General features: G+C 54.5%; 1 protein-coding gene across 1 annotated transcript; it reads left to right on the top strand.

The window, feature by feature from the left end:
* Positions 1–1,207: 1,207 nt before the first annotated feature.
* NANOS2 (nanos C2HC-type zinc finger 2) lies at positions 1,208–2,814 on the top strand. The gene has a single exon (XM_045046584.1). The coding sequence runs from the start codon at positions 1,322–1,324 to the stop codon at positions 1,691–1,693; it is 372 nt and encodes a 123-aa protein (XP_044902519.1). The 5' UTR covers positions 1,208–1,321; the 3' UTR covers positions 1,694–2,814.
* Positions 2,815–11,993: the final 9,179 nt, after the last annotated feature.

Raw genomic sequence — 11,993 nt, forward strand, 5'->3', positions numbered from 1 at the left:
TCTTTCTGGAAGATTCTTCTCTGTGGTTTCAGCTTCTAGGTCACTTCCCTCAGCCCCGCCTCCCTTGGAGCACCCTCGCTATATGTAAGCGGGTATTTTGGGTCTACTGTTTTCTCATTTGCTGGCTGTCCCCCCAGTGGACTGGCAGCTCGTGAAACGGGCACTAGGTAGCCGTCACTGCTGAGTTTCCGGCATCCAAAACAAGGAGCCTCGGTGACTCTGCACTGAGTGGTCAAGGCAACAAATGGAGATGGTTAGTGGAGGAAGAATTCCCCGAGGTGACGTGGGCAGGAGGCAAAGGCTTTTCCTGGCCCCCAAGTTCAGGTAGGATTTGTGACAACGCACAGGGCCATGACGGGGCATTCTAAGTAAGGCTGTGCCATGCCAAGGTCCTCTGCCTGCTGCTTCTAAGATCAATTCCCAGTATTTCTAGAGTCACATGGGGCGTGAATTCTAGTTATGCCATTTCCCTACTGTGTGACCTTGAGTACCTCCCTTAACCTCTCTGAGCCCCCATCCTCCTCTATAAAATGCAAGTGACAACCACCTCCTTGAGTGGCTATGAGGCTCAAAACCTGTTTATAGATGTCACTTATAAAACACTGTGGTGTGCACTCAAAAAACATGTATTGAATATATGCTTCCCAGGTCCAGACGTGATGCAAAAATTAGCTTTTAACCCAAAAGAGCTAGGAGGAGTGCTTGCTTTGGGGTCCCGAAGACCTGGGTAAGAGCCCCAGCTCGGTCACTTGCAGGCTCTGTGACTCTGGGCCGGTGAGTTTCCCCCTCTGAGCTTCAGGTAACTCATCTATCACAGGGGGCCCATGACCGCAGTGAGAAGGAGATCAGATCGCGCAGGGAACTGTGCAGCATAGCGTGTGGTCCGTGGTAAGGGGCGGTTATTATAATCAGGAACGGGTCTGGAGTAAATGGAGGACCCCGGCCCGGGAGTAAAGGAGGAGGGGGGTGAGAGGGGCATTTGTGGACACGGAGCTTTATTGAATGGATAGAGAAACTGAGGCCAGGGGAAAGGAAGGGCCTTTCTGGAAGTCTCGAGGCACCCTGGAGGCAGAGCAAGGACCAGAGACCAGGGAAAGGGCCTCCTTCCTGATCTCTGTGGGGGATTACAGTCAGATGGAGTCGTGGGTAAGGAGTGGGCCCTTTAAATCCTAAGCTCCACCTTTGCTTAGAAGGGTCTTTGGGGGGAGTATAAAAGGGGGTGCAGTTCCTCTCTGCTCCGTAAAAGCACCTGCTGCTTCTTCCCCCTGGTCCCCGCGGCCCTGGCCTCTCTCTAGCCACGCGTCACCTCTGCCGGAGAGCCATGCAGCTGCCTCCCTTCGACATGTGGAAGGACTACTTCAACCTGAGCCAGGTGGTGTTGGCGCTGATCCAGAGTGGGGCGCAGAGGCCAGAGGCCCCAGGGACCGGGGAGCCGAGACCTGGGCCCCCGCTGGAGCAGCCTCAGGGTCCGGGAGGGCCCGGGGCCAGCGGAGGCCTGGCCACCTTGTGCAATTTCTGCAAGCACAATGGGGAATCGCGTCACGTCTACTCGTCACACCAGCTGAAGACCCCAGACGGTGTGGTGATGTGCCCCATCCTGCGGCATTACGTGTGTCCCCTGTGCGGGGCCACCGGCGGCCAGGCACACACGCTCAAGTACTGCCCACTCAACGGTGGCCAGCAGTCTCTCTAACCGCCGCAGCGGGCGCAACTCGGCCGGCCGCAAGGTCAAGCGCTGAGGACTATGAGGTGCCCGCCCCCCAACCCCTCCTGGTTCAGTTCCTGCCAAGTCCCTGGACCCTCCCCCTGACTCCCCCAGCCCTCTGGAACTCCTGGCCCCCCAGAAGGACATCCCTGCTGGATCCTGAAACAACAGAGGCTGTTAGGGGGCCAAGCCAGCCCTGCCCCTGGGACCTCTCGGCCACGGGGGTTCTGTCCTGGGGGTGTCTGTGGATTCTTGGTGCGGCAGGACCGCTGCCCCTTGGGACCGCACGGCCTCGTGGCCCTTTGTGCACCACAGTTCATGGATCTTTACTCCTCCTGGGGCTGCTGGTGACGCTAGCCCTGCCCCCCTCGACTTCTCAGCCCTCTGGTTCCATTCCTCGTGGGTTCTTGCATCCATGGACCTAGGGGACACCGTGTGCTCTCCCAGGCCAGCCCTCAGAATCTGGAGAGAGTGAACAAGACTGGTTTGGACACTCCCCCCCCCCCCGCAAGAACTTTCCAGATGGGATTCTGACTCGAGACCAGCCTTGTCCACCTTCTTCAGCCACCTGTAGAGCCACCGGTGCCTCATGGACCTCCCTGGACTGTTCCTTCCCTGGCCCAGCAGCCCATCCATCATCAGGAGCTGGGGGAGGGAGGGGACACAGGGGGGGCACCCTGTCTTCGAAGGCTTATCTGGGAGTGGAGAGCCTTGTGGTGTGCTGACACCTTTCACACCCCCCCCCACCTTCTTGTTCATTCCATTTCACAGCACTCAACCCCCACCTGCAAATCACCAATGGGTGTTTTCCCCCAGCCCGAGGGCGTCTCTCCACTGCCTCCCACCCTTCAAATCCTGCTAGTTTGCTAAATGTCTTTTTTTTTCTCCTGTTTTTTTTTCATCCTCCAACACTTAAGTCAACAAGCTCCCTGAGAAGCATGGGGTTTTAGTGCCCAGAAGGGAAAGGCAGGTGCCTAGATTTTATGTTAGGGGCGAAGTAAAGAAAGAGCCCAGGTCAGGTTTTTAAGTTGCGTGGTTTTTGGCTCCTGGCTGGGGCCCTGGGGGGTTGAGCTCTAGCGAATAAAGAGCGTTTCTGGTTGTCTTTGAAATCACTGTTTGTCTTCTCACTGGAGGCTGGGGGAGGGAACCACATCTGCCCCCAACGCAGGGAGGAAGAGCAGGAGGGGGTCCTGGGTTCCTCTCAGGAGACGTGTCCTCCCTCATGTCCTCTGACACAGGTCACCTATGGACTAGTCCCCACGTCCTGGCCTCCACCTTAACCCCAGATTCCCTTTCTTCGTCCTTCCTGGGGCTCTGTCCAGGGGTCCCTCTCCCGCCCCTCTAAACCACGGGTCTAAAAGGACCAACTTTGATGGTAGCTCTTAAACTTTGGGCTCCCAGACCCCCTTCGGAGAGGTGACAGAAAGTATGGTCCCTGCCCCTTAGAAAGGCACGTAGGCACAAAACATTGCCTGTAACATCAGGTCTCCTTTTATTCCACACGTTCACAGATATTTATTGATCACCTGCTTTGTGCCAGGCACCTTTCTAGGGGGTGTAGCAGTAACCAACGCAGACAACACTCCTGCCCTCATGCACCTGACTTTCTGGGGGGGGTGGTGCACTGACGATTAATCAACAAATATCTCATGAAATGTCGGGTGGATGATGAGCGCTCCGCTGGGAAAGAAGGCAGGGGAAGGGAGAGACTGTTTCCTACAGGGCGGTCAGGAAAGGCTTCTCTGTGAAAGTGACATTTGAGCAAAACCCAAATGAAGGGGCGCCTGGGGGGCTCCGCCGGTTAAGCGTCCGACTTCAGCTCAGGTCTGATCTCACGGTTCACAGGTTCGAGCCCCCGCTGCGCAGAGCCCTCTTCCGATCCTCTGTCCCCCTCTCTCTCCGCCCCTCCCCCGCTTGCATGCGCGCGCGCGCGCGCGCGCGCGCGCTCTCTCTCTCTCTCTCTCAAAAACAAACATTACCTGAGCTGAAGTCGGACCCTTCACCAACCGACCCACCCAGGCACCCCTGCCACTCCCCCCCCCCCCATTTGTATTCTGCATGTATCTGTGTCTGGACATAATCTACTCTAGTTCCATTGACGGCTGATTTCTTCCCTCATTGAACCTTCCCCATTTTTATATTGTTACATTGTCTTAGCTTAATTTTAGTTGGGTTTTCTCCTCCATGCATTTAAATGATTCCCAACCGGTTCCCAGACGTCGGCTATGATTCCGGGGAGTTACGCTGAAAACCGAAGGTGTTCCTTTCCACCCGGGGGCCCGGCAGAATGGCTCCCACAAAGAAGGGTAGCGAGAAGGGCCCTTCTGCCATCAAGGAGGTGGGGTCCAGAGAACACAGCAACATTCACAAGCGCATTCATGGAGTGGGTTTCAAGAAGGGAGCCCCTCTGGCACTCGAGGAGATCTGGACATTCGCCACGGGGGAGATGGAAACTCCAGATGACGCCAAGGCTCAACAAAGCTGTCTGGGCCAAAGGAAGAAGGAACGTTCCATCCTGTATCGGTGTGTGGCTGTCCAGAATACACAGCGAGGATGAAGATTCACCAGACCAGCTCTCTACGTTGGTTACCTATGCACCTGTCACCGCTCACAAAAAATCTCCAGACAGTTAATGTGGAGGAGAATTAGTCGCTGACTGTCAAATAAAGGTATAAAACTGAAAAAAAAATTAAAAATAACAATAAATTGAAAATAATAATAAAGAAAAGATATTTGGGTTTTTTTTTTAATTTTTTTAACGTTTTATTTATTTTTGAAACAGGGAGAAACAGCATGAACAGGAGAGGGTCAGAGAGAGGGAGACACAGAATCCAAAACAGGCTCCAGGCTCTGAGCTGTCAGCACAGAGCCCGACGCGGGGCTCGAACTCACGGACCGAGAGATCATGACCTGAGCCGAAGTCGGACGCTTAACCAACTGAGCCACCCAGGCGCCCCTAAAGAAAAGAGATTTGTAAAAAAAAAAAAAAAAAAAAAAAAAAAAGTCAAGGGAGCAATGTACCTTGACCTCCACCTTCCGGCACCTCACCCCGGTAGAGGGCCCCGTGCATCTCTGCGGGTACAGCCTTGTTGTGATCTCCACACCAGATTTAGACCCAGCTCCCCACTTAGCCCAGACTCTCAATGGGTCACGGCATCCTGGCTGCCTCCCCTAGATGCCCAGGGGAAGGGGACGGCTGGGTGACACGCGGGTGTCTGGGGCAAGTCCCGGTTGGAGGTAATGGGGTCCGTGAGGACATAATGAGTATAAGGTGCTCCAAGGGTGTTATGGGTTGAGTTTTGTCCCCCCACCACCCCCAAAAAAGATGTGTTGACATCCTAACCCTCAGCATTTCAGAATGTGACTTTCTCTGGAAACGCACGGTCGTCAGAGATGTAATGGGTTCAGATGAGGTCCTACTGGAGTAGGGTGGGGGGCCTTAATCCAACATGACCGGTGTCCTTATAAGAAGAGGAAAGAGGGGCGCCTGGCTGGCTCAGTCCGCAGGGCATGCAACTCTTGATCTCGGGGTTGTGAGTTCGAGCCCCAGGTTGGGTGTTAGAGATTGCTTAAAAGATCAAATAGAATTTTAGAAAGGAAAAGGAAAGAGAGGTGCACACAGGGAGGACAGAGGCGGAGATTGGAGTAGTCCTGCCACAAGCCAAGGAAGGACCCGGGGCTGCCGGAAGCTCCAAGAGGCGAGGAAGGATCCTCCCCAGTGACTGCGGCACTACCGACAGCGTGGCTTCAGGATTTCTTGCTCCCAGAACTTGGAGAATACATTTGTGTTGTTTTAGGCCACCCAGTTAGTGGTATTGTTATGGGTGCCCTCGAAAACTGAGGCGTCCCTAAGAAACGAATACACCGGGCATCCAGGGGAGGCATCCAGAATGTTCTTGGTGCCAGGGGAGTCTGGGTTGAGAGGGGAGCTGGGTCTAAATCAGCTCTCACGAGAAGGCTGGAGACAGGGAGCCATGGACAGCAGCGAGGCATACAGAGCTCTGCAGGTGTGGGTACATCGAGGCAGGCTCAAGAGGCCTGGCATCCCCCAGCACCTCCCCCATCCCCCACGAACACAGAGACAAGGCAGCTGGGCAGATGCACAAACACACAAGGCAGCCCCCTGGGCTCAGAGCAGGCAGACAAGGGGCAGGGTGGGCTGGGAGAGCATCTGGAAAGTTCTGCTCAGGGGCCTTGTGCGCCCACTCTGTGCCTGCTAGAGCACAGCAGAGGAGGAGACAAGAGGCTGCACTCCATGCAGAAGTGCAAATGCTTAGAAGTGACCCCCTCCCTCCAGCACCACGCTGGGCTTAGGAGGGGCGGTTCTACACCCACTTAGAGCCAGGGAAGGAAAGTCAGGTGCACCCAAGATGGTTCTAGAACCCCACAGAGTTCCCATTGCCCCCTGAAGCGTACGAGCCTCAGGCCGAATTCCCTGAACCTCAGTTTCCCGCTGTGCGCATGGGTGCCTACCATTTTGGGGGTCTCGGAAATTGAATTTGTGCCCCGGTGGGGGTCTAGGGGTCCCCCGGTGAGGTGTGACTATAGGTTAAAGCTGATTTTTTGTTTTGGGGGGTGGGCAGGAGAAGGAGAGAGAGAGGGAACGAGAGAGAATCCCAAGCAGGCTCTGCACGCCCAGCACAGAGCCTGACACGGGGCTCGAACTCACGATCCGTGAGATCGTGACCTGAGCCGAAGTCAGATGCTCAACCGACTGAGCCACCCCGGTGCCCTCCTTCCTGTTTTTTTTTTTTTTTTTTAAGGTCCTCACTGTTCCTTGAATGCTCTAGGAACTCTCATGCCTCAGGGCCTTTGCACTTACCCTTCCCCCTACTTGGATTGCCCTTGCTCCAGATAGCCACACATTTTGTTCCTTGCCTCCTGCAGTCCTTGGCTCGTACATCACCTCCTCTGTGAGGTCTTCTCACCCTCTCACTCCTGATGTTTCTTTTTTTTTTTTTTTTAAGTTTATTTAGTTTGAGAGAGAGAGAGAGAAAGAGAGAGCATGAGCAGGGGAGGGGAAGAGAGAGAGAGAGGGAGAGAGAGAGAATCCCAAGCAGGCTCCATGCTCAGTGTGGAGCCCAGTGAGGGGCTCGAACTCACAAATCGTGAGATCATGACCTGAGCCGAGATCGAGTCGGGCGCTTAACTGACCGAGCCACCCAGGGGCCCCGCTCCTGATCTTTCTTACCCTGTTCTATTCCTCTTTCCTCCTCAACACCGACCAGCATCTAACAGGGTTTACCACTTACTTATTGATGACGTCTGTGGTTAAGATGGTCAGTTTGATGTATCCCCTTGATGAGGCTATAGTCCCCAGTTATTGAAACGCTAATCCTGATGTTGCCACAGAAGGCATTTTGTAGATGCGATTAAAGTCTATATTTAGTTCACTTTAAGTAAGGAAGATTATCCTGGATAATCGGGGTGGGCCTGATCCAATTAGTTGAAAGGTTTAGAGAGCAGAAACTTCCTCTCTCGAATTCAGTGCCTTTCACTTTTTTACTACAAACCACAATGAGAAATTCATTTCACGTCTTTTTTTTTTTCAATGTTTATTTATTTTTGAGACAGAGAGAGACAGAGCATGAACGGGGGAGGGGCAGAGAGAGAGGGAGACACAGAACCTGAAACAGGCTCCAGGCTCTGAGCTGTCAGCACAGGGTCCGACGCGAGGCTCGAATCCACAGACCACGAGATCATGACCTGAGTCATCCAGGCGCCCCCTGAGATGTGTCTTAAGAACATCTGAAAATACCTAACAAACCAGAGTTCCTCCAAGCAATACTTACCCCACACAGCACATTCGGATATTTGGTTTCTCCAATGCTTGTGGCAACCCATTAAATATTTTTCAGGATCCACAGTTTAGAAAACATGCCTTAGAAAGGCTTCCCTGGGGTGCCTGGGTGGCTCAGTCAGTTGAGCGGCCGACTACTGGTTTGGGCTCAGGTCATGATCTCGCAGTTTGTGAGTTCGAGCCCCGAATCGAACTCCACGCTCACAGCTTGGAGCCTGCTTTGGAACTTCTGTCTCCTTCTCTCTGTCCCTCCCCGACTCGTGCTCCTGCGCTCTCTCTCTCTCTCTCAAAAATAAAGAAATGTTTAAGAAGGAAAGAAAGAGAGAGGAAGGAAGGAAGGAAGGAAGGAAGGAAGGAAGGAAGGAAGGAAGGAGGGAGGGAGGGAGGGAGGGAGGGAGGGAGGGAGGAAGGAAGGAAGGAAGGAAGGAAGAAGGGAGGGAGGGAGGGAGGGAGGGAGGAAGGAAGGAAGGAAGGAAGGAAGGAAGGAAGGAAGGAAGGAAGGAAGGAAGGAAGGAAGGAAGGAAGGTAAAGAAAAGCTTCTCTGTTCAACCAGCATCCCAGGGCCCTGGCTCTCTGACCTCCTACACCCACACCTACAGACCTCTATCCGCCTCACCTCTGCCCATGGTTCCTTGTCTCCGGCCTTCTCATGAGCTCCAGACCTGATGTGGATCCACAGCCCCCCCAACCCACTCTTCTCTGGTTCCACCAGCATCCTGGATGCCTCCTCTCGATGCCCGGCGTGTTAGCTTTCCTAGCACTTCCATAACAAAGTACCACGAACCAGTGACTTAAAACAAAAGGTATTCTCCTAGTTCCGGAAGCTGGAGACCCGAAATCGAGCTGGTGGCAGTGCCGCAGTCCCTCCGAAGACGCTAGGGGAGGATCCTTTCTCGCCTCTTCCTCCGGCCTCCCTGCTTCCTTCCTTGCCTCTTGGAGTTTCTGGAAGCCCCTGGCCTGCCTTGGCTTGTGGTAGGATCACTCCCATCTCTGCCTCTGTCTTCCCTCCGTGTGTCTCTTTCCTCTTCGTATAAGGACACCGGTCATGTTGGATTAAGGGTCCCTCCTACTCAAGCATGGCCTTATCTCAACTAATTACATCTCCAATGACCCTATTTCCAAAGAAGGTCTCATTCTGAAGTCATGGGGCGGTTAGGACTTTCTAGGGGGACAAAGTGGAGTGCCTTACAACCACCTTGTCCTAACTGACTCCACACCCCCGACAGGAACCTGGAGCAGAGGACCGGCTGTCACCTAGAGGGCTCCCTTCCCCTCCCCAGACTGACAGTCACACCCCCTGTACATGCTGCCTCTCAAATGTCTCCCAATTCATTTCTACCCTTCCCACCGTCCCCTGCCTAGTCTCCTCCACCTCTTTTCCTAGCTGCCTCCTGCCCCTGCCCCAGATTTCTCTGTTGAGTCTAGCCAATAGTCTTCCTCCTTCCCATAAGAGCAGGGGAGAGGGGTGTCTTTCTAAAGCACAAATCAGACCCTGTCCTTTCTTGCTCAGAGCCTGCACTGAAGTTCCTTAATGTTGCCCACAAGGCCTGGTGTGGGCTGGCCCTGAGCTCTGGACCTGATGGGGCCCATGGCGGGACCTCATATAAACCCAGCCCTGGCGAAAGTCAACGTGTTACTCACTGTGCACCTGCACCCGCCCAGAGAAGTGCGACCCGAGAAAAATTCATCTCACTTCAACCTCATAGCCGATAACCTCCAAAGATTGGGTCTATTTGTACACATTTCCCCGGCCACTCACTCACTATTTCAATGCTTTTCTCCTTTGTTGTCCCTAACCTCGGAGCCTCCCTCTCACCTCAGACCCTGCTTCCTACTCTACTGAGACAACCGAAGGAACAGAAGAGAAAATTCACATGGCCCTGACATCACCTCCTGCCTCCTGCCTGCCTCTGTGCCCTCCCCCTCCCACTGTTTTCTGTAGATGACCAACTCGCGCCCCTTGGACCACTCTCTACTTGCGCCCGCCCTGCCTAGTCAAGGCTCCAGCCACTCTCCCCTCTCTCCTCTGCACCATTAATCTCCCCTCTTGTGATTCCTCCTGAATTGGGACACACCATACTTTTACAACTCCCGTCTTAAATAAACCTCTGGAGATCCCATGCCCCCTTCCAGATATACCCCCTTTGCTGTGCTAGAAAGGATCATCTACACCGGTTCTCCCCAAACCCTCTCAACACACACATAAGCAAACCCTCTCTTGAACCCTTCCAATCAGACCACTGCCCCCACCGCATCACCAAAGTTGCCCTCTTCGAGATTACTAATGACTTCCAGATTGCTGGTCCCAATGGTCAGCTCTCAGGCTTATGGGCCTTGGGCTCTAGGCAGCACTTGGCATTGATTCCTTCCTTTGTCTTTGATTGACGCCCTTCGCTTGGCCTCCCGGACAGCAGACAGCCCTGGGTCTCCTCTCACTTTACTGATTCTTCAACCTCCTTTGCTGATGTCAGCCCCCCACCGCTGGAGTACCCCCACCTCCAGTGGAGGGACTTCCGTCTACAGCTGTTCCCTCTCTAACCTCTCCCATTCTTGGGGATTTCGATTCATGTAGTCACTGACAACGCCTAAATTTATATCTCATGACCCAACCGCTCCCCTGACGTCCAGTCTCAAACATTCCAACTGCCTACCCCACATCTGTACTCGGTTGGGTAAAGGCCACCTCAAGTTTGGGGAAACTTGAACTCTTGATCCACTTGAATCCCTGCCCATCTTCCCTTCTGGTAGCTCCAGACTTCCTGATGCGCAGACCTCAACTCCCCTCTTTCTCTCGCTTCCTGTACCCAGTTCTACTGCCCCCACCCTCCCCGCCTACCCCTCTGGCGGGAACCCCCACCCCCTCTCTCCTGAACCACCTGTCTCCTCAATTCACTGGGCACCCAGCTTCCATTCTTGCTTCTAAACTCCATTCCTCCCCGCCGCGGAGGAATCCTATTAACACCAGAGCCAGACCATGTCCTCTTCCTCTGCTCGGGGCCCTTCTGTGACTCTCACTTGGGTCAAGGCCGAAGGAAGTCCCTTACAGGGCTCGGTAAAGCCTGCACGTTCCTGGAACACGGCAGGGCACAGCCGTACTTCTGGCTGTACCCGCTCCCTCACCTCCTTCGCGTGTCTACTCAAATGTCCCCTTCTCAGGTAGGTCTCCCTTGCCAACTTAAAGTCACAGACACATACAGGCACCATACTCCCCAACCCTGTTCCGACGTCTGTGTTTTCCCCATAATATTCATCACCTCCTCACGTATGTATCATATTTGCATACTGTGTCTCCCAACTAAAATGTGATTTTAGCATTTTTTTTTACGTTTATTTATTTTTTTGTGAGACAGACAGCGAGCGGGGGAGGAGCAGAGAGAGAGGGAGACACAGAATCTGAAGCAGGCTCTGGGCTCTGAGCTGTCAGCACAGACCCGGACGCGGGGCTCCAGCCCACGAACCATGAGATCATGCATGACCTGCTTAACCGACTGAGCCACCCTGGTGCTCAGATTTTTTGTCTTTTGTATTCGCTGCACTTGGAACCGCGTAGGTGCTCAATAACTATTTGTTGAATAGATGAACGAAACGCTGTTGAATGACCTTGAGGACTCCTGCAAAGATGCAAATCAAATTTCTCAGCCCGACTTAACTCCATCACCCTTTCTTCCAGCTCATCCAACCCGTGTTCTAGATTAATTGCTGCCTCCGCGCATTTGCTTGAAGCCGTACCTGCGCCAGGATCACCCTCCCTAGGCGCCGAACTCTCCCTCTAAATTCTCGCTCCCCGCGCCATGACGTCACTGTGTGGACAGGGGCCCCCAGGCACCGTTGGAAGGTTGACGGGTTGCCATGGTTACTGCACCGCCTGGGGTGGAATATCCCCAGGGTGCCCCGCCCCCGTGGGTACGAGTCGGCTGGCAGATCCAGGGCAGCCCCGCGCCGGGGCAGGTACGAGTGGGCGGCAATCCGGTTCCCTTACGCCCCCACCCCGCCCACACCGTTGTCATGGAAACGCAGCGCATCCCTGTAGCGCCGTCTCCCTCCCCTTTCTCCTAGAGAAGGGGACCCCAGCACAGCAAGAAGGCTGGGTTCGGCTGGAAGACTGGCCGAAAAGCGAGGACGCAGCTTGTTCTCAGCGCTCTCTCTCTCCATCATTTCTCCCACTTCCTCCGAGGATTGCCACGCCTGCGCAGGGACGCAGCCCCGGGATACCAAAGCTACCTAGGAGCGAGGGGCACGCATGCGTGGACAGAGTTCCGCGCGAATGCTCTTGTGGCCTCAAGAAGCTAGGGGAACGGACGCAGCGCTAATGTTGCGCCTGCGCAGCTAAGCCCCCACGCGAGGAGGGCGGTGGAAGGCAATTCTGCGCTTGCGCCGTGGGAGGGGCGTGAAACTCTAGCGGTAAGGGCGTTGGGGGCTGACTGGCGCTAGGTGCGCCTGCGCCATGGCTCTTGGGGCGGACGGGGGCGGGGCCCAGAGGGGGACGAG

This window comes from Felis catus, chromosome E2, assembly GCF_018350175.1.
Source record: "Felis catus isolate Fca126 chromosome E2, F.catus_Fca126_mat1.0, whole genome shotgun sequence".
NCBI classification, from domain to species: Eukaryota; Metazoa; Chordata; class Mammalia; order Carnivora; family Felidae; genus Felis; species Felis catus.